Source organism: Rhipicephalus sanguineus, chromosome 2 (assembly GCF_013339695.2).
Source record: "Rhipicephalus sanguineus isolate Rsan-2018 chromosome 2, BIME_Rsan_1.4, whole genome shotgun sequence".
NCBI classification, from domain to species: domain Eukaryota; kingdom Metazoa; phylum Arthropoda; class Arachnida; order Ixodida; family Ixodidae; genus Rhipicephalus; species Rhipicephalus sanguineus.
The window spans coordinates 87,306,316-87,324,058 of record NC_051177.1 but is presented as its reverse complement, the minus strand read 5'-3'; the positions used below and the strand labels follow the sequence as shown (position 1 = coordinate 87,324,058).

At 46.8% G+C, this 17,743-nt stretch overlaps 1 protein-coding gene across 5 annotated transcripts in view; it reads left to right on the top strand.

Moving 5' to 3' along the window:
• LOC119383307 (pumilio homolog 2) overlaps nt 1-17,743 on the top strand; it is a 129,921-nt gene that overhangs the window by 58,478 nt on the left and 53,700 nt on the right. For all 5 annotated transcript variants that reach the window (XM_037651382.2, XM_037651383.2, XM_037651384.2 and 2 more), the window contains one exon: nt 13,276-13,554. In XM_037651382.2, coding sequence (XP_037507310.1) covers nt 13,276-13,554 — 279 coding nt within the window. The remainder of the gene's footprint in view (nt 1-13,275; nt 13,555-17,743) is intronic.

Here is a 17,743-nt window from a genome sequence, read left to right as displayed (position 1 = left end):
TACAGACAAGCAGTGGAAATGCACCGAGGCATGATGGCGGCAGGTGGCGAACGCGCCAGTACGGCCTTACGATAAGCATCTTCAGTCAACTGCTTGATAGTGCATGTGGCCTGGTGCAGTTGCATGCGTAGTGCACACATTTAATAGGTGAGAACCCAAATGCGCCGCGCCGCACAGACGCATTGCCTTCACGAACGAAACCAGCTCGTCATCGTACAGCGATCACATCACACTGGTGGAGATACAGGCGGACTTGGCTGCACTAAAGTGGAAGTGCGGGCAGCAATGCATTGACAACTTTTTTTGGCCACCGGGACCTTGAAGTGTCAATAAAAGTATTTTTTTTCTGACGCATTCATTTTTTCGGACATTCGATAATTCGGACTTATTTACGTTCCCCGTGGATTCCGAATTATCGGTCGTCGACTGTATGCTGGTATCACAACTGAAATCAGTTTTGAGCTATCTGTTGTACTTATTGAGGTACAACACTTCATAGACTCTCATTGTCATCCCACAATTAGTCAAGTGGTCATAAGTTCTTCCAGAATTTTGTATAAGCATATTCACAAGGGCCCATACTGTGCTGTCTAGCTACTGGTTTTATCTTTGATACTCGAACATGCAGAAAACTATGTCCTGTACATGCCACAAATGGGATTTCAGTTTTGTATTCGATTCTAACACACAGGCAATTTTAAATGCGAAGCATTTCTTAGCGAACTTCTGCGACTTTGAGCGTATCTATCTATCTATCTATCTTATCTATCTATCTATCTATCTATCTATCTATCTATCTATCTATCTATCTATCTATCTATCTATCTATCTATCTATCTATCTATCTAGCCGCCTACGACTTTGGGCTCTCCTGGCCGTTTCGTTAATAGGATATACACCAAAATTGGTATGGCGTAACGTGACTTTATGACGAACATAAATGACAGGTCATAACATGAAAATCATGATATCCATGTCATGAATGATATCATTCACATGCCACTGTTTTGGTGCTCTTGCGGCCATTTTGTTAGTTTGATATATACCAAAATTGGTATGGCGTGACAAGATTGTGTGACGAACATAAGTGACAGGTCCTAACGTGCAAATCGTGACACGCATGTCATGCACAGTATGACTTACGTGCCACGCTCATGGCGCGCTGGCGGCCGTTTTGCTAGCTTCATATACACCAAAATTGGTATCGCGCGACGTGACTGTGTGACGAACACAAATAACAGGTGGTAACATGACAATCATGACACGCATGTCATGCACAGTATGACTTACGTGCCACGCTCATGGCACGCTCGCGGCCGTTTTGCTAGCTTGATATACACCAAAATGGGTATCGCGCGACGTGACTGTGTGACGAACACAAGCAACAGGTGGTAACATGAAAATCATGACACGCATGTCATTCACAGTATGACTTACGTGCCACGCTCATGGTGCGCTGGCGGGCGTTTCGCTAGCTTGATATACACCAAAATTCGCATCGCGTGACGTGACTGTGTGACGAACATAAATAACAGGAGTTATATGAAAATCATGACACGCATGTCATGCACAGCATGACTTAGTGCCATGCTCATGGTGCGCTGGCGGCTGTTTCGCTAGCTTGATATATACACCAAAATTGGTATCTCGCGACGTGACCGTGTGGCGAACATAAATTACAGGTGGTAACCTGAAAATCATGACGTGCATGTCATGTAGGGTATGATTTAGATGCCACGCTTATGGTGCACTCCCGGCCATTTTGTTTACTGGATATATACCTAAATTGGTATGGCATGACAAGAGTGCGTGACGAAGATAAATAGCAGGTCATGCATCGTATATATGTAGCAGAATATATGTCTCATTAGCATGGCATATACCAGATTATACACGCATGCATGTATGACAATCTCGCGATATATAGCGAGCTTGAGGTCACGACATGAATGACTTCATAAGCCTCAATGACAAACAAAACGATGTATGCAGCTCTTTGCTGGCTGCTTCGCATTACCTCAACTCCCACACCGTGTGGGATCTGCCAATTTTTAAATGCGAAGCATTTCTTAGCGAACTTCTGCGACTTTGAGCGTATCTATCTATCTATCTATCTATCTATCTATCTATCTATCTATCTATCTATCTATCTAGCCGCCTACGACTTTGTGCTCTCCTGGTCGCTTGTTTCATCGAATGTGCACCAAAATTGGTATGGCGTAACATGACTGTATGACGAACATAAATGACAAGTCATAACATGAAAATCATGACACACATGTCATGTACAGCATGATTTACATGCTACGCTCATGGTGCGCTGGCGGCCGTTTCGCTAGTTTGATATACACCAAAATTGGTATCTTGCGACGTGACTGTGTGACGAACATAAATAACAAAAGGTAACATGAAAATCATGACACGCATGTCATGCACAGCATGACTTACATGCCACGCTCATGGTGCGCTGGCGGCCGTTTCGCTAGCTTGATCTACCCCGAAATTGGTATTGTGCGACGTGACTGTATGACGAACATAAAAACTCGAGTTAACATGAAAATCATGACACGCATGTCATGCACAGCATGACTTACGTGCCACGCTCATGGAGCGCTGGCGGCAGTTTCGCTAGCTTGATATACACCAAAATTGGTATCTTGTGACGTGACTGTGTAATGAACATAAATAACACAAGTCAACATGAAAATCATGACACGCATGTCATGTACAGCATGACTTACGTGCCACGCTCATGGAGCGCTGGCGGCAGTTTCGCTAGCTTGATCTACCCCGAAATTGGCATCTTGTGACGTGACTGTGTAATGAACATAAATAACACGAGTCAACATGAAAATCATGACACGCATGTCATGTACAGCATGACTTACGTGCCACGCTCATGGAGCGCTGGCGGCAGTTTCGCTAGCTTGATCTACCCCGAAATTGGTATTGCGCGACTGTGTGACGAACATAAAAACTCGAGTTAACATGAAAATCATGACACAAATGTCATGTACAGCATGACTTCCGTGCCACGCTCATGGAGCGCTGGCGGCCGTTTCGCTAGCTTGATCTACCACGAAATTGTTATTGCGCGACGTGACTGTGTGACGAACATAAAAACATGAGTTAACATGACAATCATGACACGCATGTCATGTACAGCATGACTTACGTGCCACGCTCATGGGGCGCTGGCGGCGGTTTCGCTAGATTTATATACACCAAAATTGGTATCTTGCGACGTGACTGTGTAACGAACACAAATAACATGAGTTAACATGAAAATCATGACACGCATGTCATGTACAGCATGACTTACGTGCCACGCTCATGGAGCGCTGGCGGCCGTTTCGCTAGCTTGATCTACCACGAAATTGGTATTGCGCGACGTGACTGTGTGACGAACATAAAAACACGAGTTAAGGGGAGACGCGGGTCTTGGAACGATCAAAAATGGTCAAAAAATCGATTTTTCGCAAAGCTTATTTTCGAGGCGTTTGTACTTCTGAGCACCTACTCTCAAATTTCTAACACTAAATTCGGTCGGGAAACGCGATAAAATCGCCTTTCAAAGCACCCCGGCAGCACTAAAATGTCCCCAAAAGGACGAAATTTGTTCGAACTTCCCGCGCGCGCCATGAGCGTTGCAGCGGGCCGAGCGCCGCCATCTTGGGCTAGATTTGAAGCTGTTTTCTTTGTGCACATTTTGCGCCATCTCAAAATGGCGTCGCTCAAGCAGAACGGCCACCGTCGCGGGTTTTCTGAAGGTCATTTCCAGGCCACTGATTGGCTCTCAAGCGGCGCGCTTTTCAAGCGCGCCTTTCCGAGTCTCCCATTGGCTGGCGCGACCAACACGTCATCGACGCCATTTTTTTTTCTTTGTGTTGGGTTCTCCGCCGTGGCTGTCCGTTTGTGTGCGCCTGCTTTTGCGATCGTGCGTGTTTCTCGACGGATCGTGTTTCCACTTTGTGCCGGTAGTTTTTACACGCGATCGAGATGCCTGGAGACTCTCGTCTGAAACCATCGACGCAACAAGCTTTTGGAAGCCCTAAAAAACGGGCTTGGAACAAGAAGGCGCCGGCTACAAGTGCACCGTCGGCAGCGGAGTTGGAGTCGCGGCTGGACCCTTTGGATCTGCCGGGAACTTCAACTGACGACACCGTGGGACCAAGTTCGACTAGCGAAACACTTCGGGTTGATGCCGCGTACTACTCAACGGCGAAGCAGGCGCAGCGAGTTGAGAGATCGGCGCAAACGAAGACTGTTCTGTCTGGAAAGTCGGCTACCCAGCGCAAGTTCGACCTTCTTGGAGTCAGCGCGGAGCGCCAGACCGGTGACGCCGGGACTGATTTTCTGCTCGTCGATATGAAAGTTTTGAATAACTTTTTTGCACAAGCGAAGTGCGACAAATGCGACGCAAAAAGTCTCAGCGTGAGGAAGGCAACGGACAAAGAGTATGGCCTTGCGGTAAAGCTTATTTTTTCTTGCAGCAATTGTGATTTCGCAGCACTGTGCCAGCAGTTGTGAGAGCTTGCTGGCACGGTGCTGTGAAGGGAAGACCCAGAACGCGAGTGAGAGTCTTCATTCAGTCATCTGGACCCAAACTTCAAAGAATGGGAACGCTTCGCTGGAAAGTGTGAAGCGAGCTGCCGCTGAGGCTGTTGCCATGTACATACAACCAAGGAAGAAGGGCAACCAACGAGTCCATTGCTGCAAGTTTGGGCTATGTTGCTGGGGATTGCCTTGTTCGACGAAGCCTAGAAAAAGACTGTGTTTACGCAAGGCAAATGCAACTCATCTGAAGAGCACCAACACAAAAAAGACTTGCAAGGCGACACAAAACGGGTGCAACTGAAGATTACAGTCCTGGACTACTTTGAAGGTATTCTCTCAAGCACAGCAACCTATTACCCAGGGTAACATGCTGCCTAACATCTAGAAGGTTCTTCCTAAAGACTGAAAAGACATGAGCAGCCAGTCGCTTGAGCCTCATACCCCATGGCTTTTCCAGAACCCCCCAGCCGCTTGTGATGGTGTGGTTTTGATCATGCTTTACACATTGGAAAATTTTTTTAGATATGATTCCTTGGGTGGAACAAGACACTTTCTGTTTTGTTTTGAAGGGAAACAGATGGGGAACATGTGAATAAAATTAATGATTAAAGGTTCCTTTTAGAAATTTATACAGTGCGTGTCAAACTTCAAACGCCATTTTCTCAGCTTCACATTTTTTGCCAACTTGACCAGCCTTACGGATCTTTTCATTATGTTTCTGTGAGGTAATTTTGATAAATTTTATACCGTTGAATTCGTAAGAAATAGGACTGTGGAGCTATGCTATCTTTTTGTGGCTAAGATGAACATATGAAATTTTGTGAACAATAATGTGAGCTAGTTGCATTTCAAGATGACACAATGTCAATACAATTGAAAGTTCTTATATGATGATATATCTCAGTGACAATATAAATAGCATAGCTCCACATGGCAGGTCTTTGGCTACAGCTGCATCTTAAACAGAACCTAAAAATACTGAGGGAAAGTGTCTTAATGACCCGTAAGAAATTACCTAATTAGATTTCACTTATGCTCTCACAATTTGATAACTAATTGAAGTACATGAAAACTAATTATATTTTTGAAAACAGGAGGAAGAAATACATATACACACCCAATTTCATTACAATACAGTTAAACCCCTTTATAAGAGACACTGATATAAGAGACACGTGGGGTATAAGAGGCACCAGTGTGCTACATGAAAGTAAGGGTTGATAGGAAAATGCATAACTTAGTACCCTGCTCATAAGAGACACCTCATATAACAGGCAAGAATTTCTCCCCCATGCGTGCCTCTTATAAAGGGGTTCAACTGTATCTCCAATAATAAAACTTTTCGTTTTGAGACCAGTGTCTCCCCTTAACATGAGAATCATGACTCGCATGAGATGCACAGCATGACTTACGTGCCACGCTCATGGGGCGCTGGCGGCGGTTTCGCTAGATTTATATACACCAAAATTGGTATCTTGTGACGTGACTGTGTGACGAACATAAAAACACGAGTTAACATGACAATCATGACTCGCATGACATGCACAGCATGACTTACGTGCCACGCTCATGGAGCGCTGGCGGCAGTTTCGCTAGCTTGCTCTACCCCGAAATTGGTATTGCGCGACGTGACTGTGTGGCAAACATAAAAACACGTGTTAACATGAAAATCATGACACGCATGTTACGTACAGCATGACTTACGTGCCACGCTCATGGGGCGCTGGAGGCCGTTTCCCTAGCTTGATGTACCCCGAAATTGGTATTGCGCGACGTGACTATGTGACGAACATAATAACACGAGTTAACATGAAAATAATGGCACGCATGTCATGTACAGCATGACTTACGTGCCACGATCATGGCGCGCAGGCGGCCGTTTCGCTAGCTTGATCTACCCGGGAATTGGTTTTGCGCGACGTGACTGTGTGACGAACATAAAAACACGAGTTAACATGAAAATCATGACACGCATGTCATGTACAGCATGACTTACGTGCCACGCTCATGGGGTGCTGGCGGCCGTTTCGCTAGCTTGATATACACCAAAATTGGTATCTTGCGACGTGACCGTGTGAGGAACATAAATAACACGAGTTAACATGAAAGTCATGACACGTATGTCATGTACAGCATGACTTGCGTGCCATGCTCATGGGGCGCTGGCGGCCGTTTCTGTAGCTTAATCGACCCCGAAGTTGGTATTGCGCGACGTTACTGTGTGACGAACATAAATAATAGGAGTTAACATGAAAACCATGACACGCATTTTCCTCAATGACATACAAGACGATGTATGCAGCTCTTTGCTGGCTGCTTCGCATTACATCGATTCCCACAATGCGTGGGATCTGGCGGCTTTTTTTAATTTGAAAAAGTGCACATTACATTCAAGTAAAAACAGTATTCCCCTTTGACAACATTTTGGTCTGCATTCTGATGTGTTTTGTTGATTGATTTTATGCAATGAACAACGCCACCACTTGGCTTTAAGGGGGGAGGTGGCATTGAAAAAAAACTTTTTAAAACTTTTTAAATTGAAAAAAAAAAAACGTTTAGTAAATTCTCTTTTTTGTGTCATGGACAAATCATCATCTAGAAAAAAAACTGGGCCATAAACAAGAAATTGAAGAATGTCGTACCCACAAGCAGTGTTCAGGGATTCAGGAAAAAGAAACAGAACCAAAATCGGTCCAGTCATTCCCGTGCTACTCTTTCCACGAGCAGTGCGCAATGTCCAAAACACACTTGTGAGAAAAAGCCTATCAAAGTTTTCGAAGTTGTTTGCATTTGTTAGGAAGCACCAGCACTGTAGTCCTTGGTGTCCTTGTGTAGAGGCAACCTTTTGCGTCTCTGCCCTTTCACTTCATGCATGTGCGATGACTTCCTTGCTCGCTGAGCGTCTTTTTAGCAGCCCTGTGGAGGGTAAGGGCCCCAGGTTGCACACCCATTGCACCACAAATCTTGGTGTAAGCTTGAAAGTTGCCTGCATTGTACCTCGCAACTGCCTCATGGACTGCTACTTCCACCGTGAAGTGGGAGGCATGCTGCTGCTTAGAAATTGGTGACCAAATCACCGAGTGAAGGCTTTCAGCGGCATTTTGTGTCTTGTTGCCACTGCAACGAGCCTGCAGTTGAGGGTCAGACAGGCGTTGGTACACTGGCCGCAACGCTTCAACAACTTTGTTGGGCAGGTTATACGTGTGTGGAAGTTGTGGCTTCCCCTCTGCCTCTGCTGCACGGTGCCTGCACCAGCTGCGGGCACCGGAAGGACAGATCTCGTGATGAGGTTCTGCATCTGTCAATGAAACATAATGAAAGGTGGCCATCACTGCTTTCTTCATGTCTTTGACGTCCGTGTTGCTTCGCAGTGCTAGGCCATAATAGCTGGTGAGCCTTTTGATCAAGTCCTGCGTCAGGCCAATGTTGTCACGGATAGCCATGCCATAACAACTAGTCAGTCTTTTAATCAGGTCTTGAGTCAGGCTGCCCCATCCTCCTAATCGATCCTTCTTGCTCCTTGACACGTGTTGGAGAGCTGTACCCATCCTCTCTTTGACATGATTTATACAGTCTTCTTTAGCCAGTGGAATAAATCTACGTTCTTTCTTCAGAAAGAGTGAGGAAAGTATCACTGTCTCCATCACAAACAATGGATGCGTACCGGAAATCATTCTTTCCAGTGACCTTCTAAATAAAATTAAGGTGGGGGACGTGGCATTCAGTGCCAACTTTCTTATTCCTTCGTAGGTTTTGATGAAAATTGGCACAGTTATTGCAAACATTTCTGGGATCAAATATCTGAGCAGTTTATTCAATAACGCGAGTTGGTCAGATATAAATTCAACTCCCTGCTTCACACACGCCACGCTCATTTGCAAACCTCGCCTGTGATGCGTTTCATCATCCACTCGGTCGCGGAAACGGTAATTTGCGAGGCATTCGTTATTTTAGAAGATTCATCAGAGCTAGCGGCGATACCAAGCTCGAATCCAAGTGTGCCTAAATTGCGTCACCAGCGCTTTCTTTCAAGACGATGTACTCGGCTCCGGGGTCCGGGAAGTCGGCGCACGATATGCTGGCTGGCGGCATTCGGTGACAATGCACAATGTTCCTAGCCACGGCGACGAAACATCGGCGCGCATAACGTGCCTGGTCTCGCATTTTGCGGCGCCGACGCGCGAAATTACTAGCCGCTGTTCCGAGCGGTCAACGCGCGACGAGCTTGGCCGGGAGGTCCGCTGCCGATTCGTAAAATGCCCATCCGCACTTTCGAGGAGGCAGCGGACAATGCGATTTGTTGCTTGTGACGAAGCACAGTGCGGCTTGTCCGCTAGCGCGAGATCCTTGCCCGCAAAGTTCGGATTCGTCACGTAAACCAGCGCCGTGAGCAGAGTTAGGCCTAGCCACGACTCCGAGCAGTAAGCTCGGTCGCGGTGTGCGTGGCCGCGGTGCCCGGTATTCTAAAGCAAGTCATGTTCGATCGCGAGTACAAAGAGTAGTCCCGCGAAGTTATTCGTCACGGAGTACGAAGTGCTGACAAGCTGAACTTCTACCCGAGACGCGCATCTGCGATGTTCGCGACGAGCGCGGCACGCTATCGTCTATCGTACACTGATGACTGCGCTTCCGCTTGCAGCTGTCAAACTACAGGGTAATCATATTCTAAATTATCGTCGACCCGTGCATACAGAACGAGTGAACGCGTCACTAAGTAGCGCGATTTTCAACAGTCGTAACATCAGGTAACATTGCGATGCGTAAGCAGCAGACGGCTGTCCTCTCGGAGCGAGCATCGGACCAATGACGAGGCGCGCTGGAGCAACATGGCGGACGCGGCCAATCGGAGGCCTCGAAACGACCTTCAGAGATTTGCTTTTTGTGCGCTTGTTTTCAAAGGGAGGAGCCAGCTGAGGCGGGGAATTTGAAAACGAAGAAATGCTCTTTACGGCGAGCTCAAAATGGCGGCGCCCGGTTGTACCGTTGCGGAGCAAGACTTTTGAAAACCACCGTTTTTTTGCGATCTCCACAACAATTTTCGCCACCTCAGCACGTGCAACAAATTTTTTAAAGCACTTCTAGGTGGTTTTCAGTGAAGATATTTTGGAATCAGAAAAAGGGCTACAGAAACTGAAAATGTGATTTTCAAAAAAATAGATTTTTTTGCCGTTTTGCGCGATACGAAAGCCGCGTCCCCCCTTAAATATCAATTGGCGACGTACAAGGGCAACGCTTCTTGGTAGCTATATTGTCGTGGAGCGGGCAGTCTTTGTCAACAATTGGAGTGTGAGTGGATATGAGATCAGTGCAATTTTTCTTGTGAACCCATTTATTTCTATAAAGCACTTACAGTTGAAACCCGCAATTAACGAAATCGGCAGGGAAAGCACAAAATTTCGCTCTTGCGGGAATTTTGTTGGTGCGAGAATGCGGCAAAAAAGACATAGAATTTACAAAAAACACATTTTATTTCCAAAAGTCTGTAAGTTTGCTTTGGCGGGCTTTACCATGCAGCACTTTCATGCCTCTCGATTGTGAATCTCGTTTGCCACGGCACAAACTTCGCCCCATGCACTGGTCAGTGACGGCAGCACTGCGCTGTCACCAGTACCGTCAAGTGCGCCTACAGGCGAACCTTCTTCTGGCTCCGCTGGATCAGCACGGATCAGCGCAGAATCGTGGACTGCGATCTGTACGCAACGCCGAATTCTTCGGCGTTGTCTTTTTTTTTTTTTTTTTCCTGGCCTTTCCACCTCACTGATGATTGCAGCCTCATCTTCCAGCGTGATGAACTTCCTCTTTTTCGTAGGAGGCGGCATCTTCGGAGGCAGCGAAATCGGACGAAGCAATCGCAACACACACGTCACGTTGCACCAAGCGACCAAGGAAACGCTCCACAAATGGCTCCACACGCGCAACCATGTGCGCGCAAAGCCGACAAAGCCAAGCACAGAGCCAAGCCAACGAACAAAACTTCATGAGGAATGTGAATTTGGCTACGTAATCCGCGATAACGAGCAGGTGTTTCGGCAAGCCACCATCATCATCATTGTCGCCAGCTTTATGTATTTTTGTAAATTATGATGGCGGCTGCTTCTCAAGTGCGCTGTAGGTGTAGGTGTAGCATGAATGCATAATTTAGGTGTAGCATGAATGCATTTCAGCAGTTTTCGAATGTAGTTAATGTTGCGAGAGTAAATTATTTGCGCACTCGTGTTTCAAAAATTTCGTTAATGAGGGATTGCGGTATGAATATCTTTCGTAGTCGCGAGTTAAGGGGGGACACGGGTCTTAGAAGGCCGAAAATCGCGAAAAAATCGACTTTTTGAAGCTGACATTTTCGGAATCTATATCTATCTTTGCACAAGTCTGCTAAGTTTGTAGCTTCCATTTTCATTATTTCCGCCGTAAAATCAATCTGTAACACCAATATGAGGTTTGTCTGAGCGCAAATTGACGCTAAAATCGTGCTCTTTCCGCGCCGAACCGTTGCCGGTACACACGGGCTATCGTGGCCATCTTGATCTCGTTTGGAAGAGCCGTTTTTCATCTTCAATTTCCCGCCACCGCTGGCTTGCCTTGCTCATTGGTTTTCTAGCAAAAACGCGTCATCGAGAAGTACAAGCGCGCGATTCTATTAGCTGCTTGGGGCACGTGACAAAATCTAGGCACCCGATTCGCCAAGCGGCGTTTCCGGCGTCTGCTTCACCGCCGAGACGCGCGTGAGCGTGCGCCATTTTGTCCTGGTGTTGTCGACTGCCTACAGCTATGGGTCCTGTCATCAAGAAGTTCCGCACCAAACACAAATTCGGAAAGCGGGTGAGGCGATCGCTAGCCGAGAACTTCAGGAAGCGCCCCGCAACGACCCAGAACAACGAGGATGACGAACTCGCAGCGGCCGTCGACGCCAGCGCAGTAGGCCTAACGGACGCTAGTCCTACGAGCCCGTCAGTTGCCGACAACGTCGCGGAAAACGGCCGTGTGCGTCACGACACACAAATTCTGCAGCCCCAACAGATAGAAGACAAGAAGAAGAAGAAGGCAGAAGTGAAGCTGCAAGAGATTTCATCTGTTGCGGCGACGGAACGGAAGCGCAGCCTTATCGCTAAACGCGCGGACGCCGCGGGTCCCCCATCTGATAAAACGACCTTCACCATCCTGGACTTGGAGGCGGTAAATGCTTTGATAATATTGCATTTAAAGTGCAAGATTTACAACGGAGACGCCGAGATCAGGAGAGGCGAGCGGGAATACGGCCTTGCCGTCAAGCTTGAGCTAGTGTGTGAACTGTGGTGACGGGTCGTCAAAGTGGAGTTCGCCGCACGTCAACGGACAGCAGAAAATAAATCCATTCACAGTAAACGTGCTCGCCACCCGCCCAATGCAGGCTACTGGCAACAGGCAGACTGCTTTTAACGACATATTTGTAATGATGAACATATCGCGTTGCGGCCTCCACACGAAAACGTGGCAGGCGTACGTGAAGAAGAAGCTAACACCTGCCGCTACTCTTGCTGCCTCGAAAGTCATGAGTGAGTGCGCGAGTTCGGTTCGCGACATCTACGCGGAACTCAAACGTGGACAATCCGGGAAACATCGCCGTGTCATACGACGGATCGTGGATGACGCGCGGACACTCGTCGCATATTGGCGTCGGTACCGTCATTGAACTGATAAGCGGCCTCGTTGCAGCAGAACTTGAAAAAAAAGGCATGCTCATGCTAACAATCAGTCTGATTATATGCCTGGTGCATATTAATCACTAAAAGTATGTGTGCCTTTGATACTTTTCATTCTGTAATGCTAAATAAAGTTTTAACCTTTTTTGCTCATTTTCTCGAAACATGGATTTTGGCCACTTCCCTTGTTTGCTTCTTCTGTAAAAGTCGACCTAGGACAGCTAGAGCTACAATTCTTTTTGCACAACCTAGCTAAATGTGCATAAAAAGCAATGCTGCAAGCAGATTTTCAATCTGCAATTCCAATTTTTTTTATATTAGTTTAAAATTTTCTTCTTTTTGGCTAAGTGTAGGCCATGAACTCATTAGTGCTATAAATTGAGAAGTAGTTGTTCGATTTCCAATCAGCTTGCAGCGTTGCTCTCCTTAGGCTTTCTGGTATCTATATATGGGTTTATAATGATGTTATGTTGCATAGATAATTTTTTATTGTTTCAGCAAACAATAGAATGAGATTACTAATTATCTCTGGAAATAATTGACCTGTGTAAAATATAACTGGATAGTTAAATAAAGCTAAAAAAACTAAACAAAGCAGTGCAGTTTCATCTAATTTGGCCAAGAAATAACCTATGGCATCTCTAAAAACCATGTCCCTCCTTAAGAAATGCATTGACTCCTATGGGCGTTCGCCGGTGCTCTGAAAATATTTTGTCGTGGTGAGAATTTCGTTCCCTCTGGATTTGGTTATCGCGGGTTTTGACTGTACAGTAGATCGCAAATGCTATATCATTGTTTGTTATTGTTCTTACTGCAACCCGAGTCCGTCTGCAGCCTGTAGCTTCAAGGCCCAGGCCTGTGCCAACCATGCTTACTAAAACTTTAAGCCCAGTCTGTACTTTTGGGTTGGGCCAGTCTCGTGCAGCACTGGAATGCTCAACTTTCGCCCATTTGTGAAGCTCACAAAAGCTCTAGGTTGCAGGTGTGATTGTCCAAGACGTGCATCTTCAACATCCTTCCTGCCTGCTAAAACTCGCAGGGTCCCTGAACGGTGGCAGCCTGCGTCTGCTGGGTTCTGGCAGTGCAGGGGCAACGGCTGGCAGTGGGCCTCCTCAAGGTCCCCAGGGGTCGGGTCTCTTCTCTGCAGCGACTGGGGGTTCTAGCCACCCATTTGGTGCTGCTGGGTCAGGGGGCTACAATCCGGGGGCTGGAGCATCTGCCTTTTCGGGAGGATTTGCATCCGGCCTTGGGGTTGGCTACGGGGGTTCTTCATCCCTTGGACCCATTGGAACATCACCCGCTGGCCCTGTGGGCTTAGGTGAGTCTATTTTTCGCACTCTGAATGACCCGGCCTTGGGAGGCCAATAATTGCGGAAAAGCCGAATTTCTAAAACTGGCTTTTTCAAACTGTTCAACCTCACCCCTCCCTGTTGTCACAAACTCTTCTTCTCTTTCATTCCTTTACATCCCCTTTCCCCTTCCCAAGCACAGGCTAGCCGACCGGAGGCTTCCTCTGGTTAACCTCCCTGTCTTTCCTTTATCTTTCCTTCTCTCTCTTGCCTTGTAGAAAGCAGCATTATTACAATGAAACCTCGTTAATACGTACCTGAAGGCAATGCGGCATAAGTACGTACAGCTCGGACCATTTATAATGTAACCACTTACAGTGCAGGACTTACAGTGGAGTTTTTTCTGACTCCTGTTTGCCGTCCCATAGAACTCCATCTATAGGCGTACTGCTTATTGTGCAGTCCCCAGAAATGAAAGACTGGTTATAATGCGGCTGTTGGAAAGGTCTCCGAGAAGTGAGGGAGTGAGCACGCTTCTCAGCGGAGATGCGCCAGCCGGGGAGAGAGCGACGACACTGTTACGAAGGAGGAGGGGATGTGGAACGAGCGAGGAGCGGGGTGAGGAAAAAAAGAAACGGGGTGGCGGTGGGGGAGGGGGCAGCAGCCCGACATGGGTCCGTAGTGTAAGGGGGAGCGGTTGAGAAGGGGCCACTTGTCATGCGCGCTCCGCTACAAATGGGCGCCCGCATCAAGTGCGCGTTACCGCTCTTTGTCTCTTCATTTTTCTGGCGGGAAAGTAGTTGCTTCGTTGTGGAGCACCGATATCGCGTGTGTGACCTCAATTCTCCTGCTGCGCGTGCTTAGCTCTCGCTATTTTCGCACTGTTGATACTCTACTGCTGCTGCTGGCCAAGCCAAGCTCCGTGAACTACCGTATTTACCTGCATATTTTGCGCTCCCCGCCCGCACGAGTCAGCTCGCGTGCGCACGCGCACGGAGATGCTTTGGACGGCCGCGGCCCTCACCGAGCAGGCGAGCGCAGTCATACACAAGACGGGCTGCGAGTGCAAAGTCTCTTCTTTCGATTACTTCGTTCTATTCTCCTGAAACCCGCGAACTACGGTATTCTAGGGACCGTACCAACCGTACCCAGGCACCCAAGCCTGTTCACGGGTTGTCTGAACTGCTCGAGCGTTCTCCCGCCGTAAGAATGCATGCACGTGACACGGCACGGACTACTTTCTGCATCGGAGGCATGCGAGGGCCAGTCGCGACAACATTTCCCCATGCTGCCCCTCCCCCTCTGCATCTGTGCTGCAACGCAGCCTTCGTTGATTTCGGAAGTTTAGGTTTCGCAATCAGCCAGTAGCATTTTCACTGTTCTCTTGCGCTGGGCTGCAATAATTATTCGGCAAAATTCAAGCTCACTGTTGTGGACTTTGCCTAAGAAAACGGGAACCGTGCCGCCGCCAAGCACTTCAGTGTGAATGATAGTCACGTTCGGTATTGGATAAAGCAGAAGAGTTCGCTTTTTAATACAAGACCGGGAAGGAGAGCGTTCCGAGGACCGAAGCATGGAAAGTTTCCTGCCGTTGAAGAATACCTATTCAAATATGTGTGAGAGCTTAGGTCCACCGGTATCGCCGTGCCGTGGCACCTCGTTACTCCCAGCATTGGCACGAAGAGCTTCAAGAAGACAGGGCTGTCGAATGCGCTCGACGGAACCAAGGACGACGCGCTTTGGGAGGGCGGTGACAGCTGCCGCGGCGATGATTCTCGGTCGGACTTTTCAAGCAGTGATTCTGACTAGACCGTGCATGACCGAATCTGGCTGGTTAATGTACGTGCTAATTCTGTTAAGGGGTCGTGGTACCAGGGGCTATCTTGTTCATTTCCTGACCAGATTCAATTAAAAAGCACAGATAGATATGTATTTCTTTTTGCTGATTTTAAAAGTGCAGTAAATTTGTCTTTGACTCAAATAATTATTGAGATAATTAAATAATAATTACTACAGTAAAAACTTGTTAATTCGACACCTGTTAATTCAGAAATTTGGATAATTCGGACGGCTCCATTGGTCCCGGCCAAAGTGCATGTTAATCTATGGGACCAAACCTTCGTTAATTCATCAGAATTGGGCTCCGCACCGCTTAATTCGGACAAATGCTGACGGCTGCTGCTACACAAAAGTGTGGTAAAGCAGCGCTGGCACCACTGGAGCGAAACTGAAACCTGAGTGACATCGCCATCGTCATCAACTAGTGGGGGCGATCGCAGCGTCACCGAACGTTGGCGTCTTCTTTCTTTTCTTCGCTCCACTGCGCCTCCGACGCCATTTTCCCCTGTGTTGTGTCGGCACCGTCTGTTCTTGCGGAGTTCTCTTTTTTTCCCCCGTTGTGACCGCGTTTACATGTGAGGCCCGAGCGTGCGGCAGTAGCTGATGATGCCATCGACGAGGTGTCAGCCAAGTCCACCGACAATGACTGCCCGACCTTCGATGCTGTCCTTCCCACAGATATGACCCTTCAGGACTACATCGCGATTCACGATTGTGTCGCCACGACTAGTCTCCTGCCCTATCAAGAAATTATTAATGATGTTGCGACCTCATCGCACCTCACGGGATGTCTCGGAGGCACTTTTGATATTAGAGGACGTTTGCCTGAGCACTTCCGACAGTTTGCGTGCTGTTGGCCATTTGGAAGAGTTCAGAAAAATTGTAATGTCAGCCGGAATCTGCGCGAAAACGCAGACAACCATTGCAAAATACTTCAGAAAATAAACGTTCTTCTCCAACTTGATTTTAATGTTGTTTTTTTGTTCATTCGTTAATTCACCATTCTGTTAATTCGGACGTTTTTTCCGGTCCCGTGAAATTCGAATTAACGAGCCTTTACTGTATTATTTGGTGAGACAATAGATAATAATAAACTGCGCAGAAAGTTATGTTTCATGCATGAGTGGAAAGCAGAATGAATAAGAATTGAACTGCTGCAAGCAGTTTTCAAATCCAACAATAATTAACAACTCAGCAGCCCATTGAAATTGAGCATTTACAGTACAGCTACTAACGATCAAGAACACAGGCCATTTAAAAAATTATAGAAAAAGAAAAGAAGGAATTTGCTTGCAGCATTTCAAGCTTTGTGCATTTGGCTTCATACAGCAAAAAACGTTACAGCTCTAGCTATTCTAGAGCTTGAGCAATTGTTGCACCAAACAAGCAGGGTGAGTAAAAGCTTGTTTTGAGAAAATGCAAGAAAACAGATAAAGCTAATTTTGAACCACATGTAATAGAAGATATAAAAATATTTTTGTTAGATGATTAGTCTCCTCCAGGGACATACCCTGCATGCCTACTGCTGCAGCACACGACATTCAGAAGCAGCATATCGACATAAGAGCCCAATTTTGTGCTTTTTCTCAATCGAAATATAGCTTGTTCTGGTGATATAAATTGCTGTTGGGGATGAAATATCAATCCAAGATGTAAGAAACTTGGTCAGCACTTCCTACACTGCCTGTACGTTACGAAAATACTATATTCAGAAAATTGATTTTTTTCCATGATTTTTCATCTTTAAGACCAGTGTGCCCCCTTAAATACCCATCGTTCGCGCTCTAATTTTTTTTTCTTTTTTAATGTATTATACCGTGCGTGTTAGGACTAGATATTGCACATTATTTCGGATGTGTTCGCGAAAAAAAGTGTGCAAATTATGCGAGTAAATATGGTATACAGTTTCGGAGTGGCGTCTTGGCATGGCCGCTGTTGCACAAGAAACCGCAGCATTGGCGGCCATGCAGTAAAGGCAGGCAACGTTGGGTACGGCAACTGCTACATCTGAAGGCCCATTCAGGCAGGTGCTTTAAAGTGCGCTAACGCCGTGCGGACCACTAAAACAATATTTTCTTTCAAAATAATCACTTCCTTGGCAAGAAACAAGCAGTGCGAGGTTCCTGGAACGCTATTTCAACAATCAACGTGTACTTAATATTTCCCTTTAGTGTCCCTTTAAAATGAAATATTTCACTTGGCAATATCTTTGCAGTAGAGGTATGAAACATTGGTACAGTAGACTCAGTAAACTGAAACCTCTTAAATGGAATTGCTGCTTAAATGGAACAGCTGCCTCTAATATAATTACAGTAGACTCCCGTTAAGACGCTTGAAGGGACCGCGGTCATCTGTTCGTCTTATCAGGAGTTTGGCGTA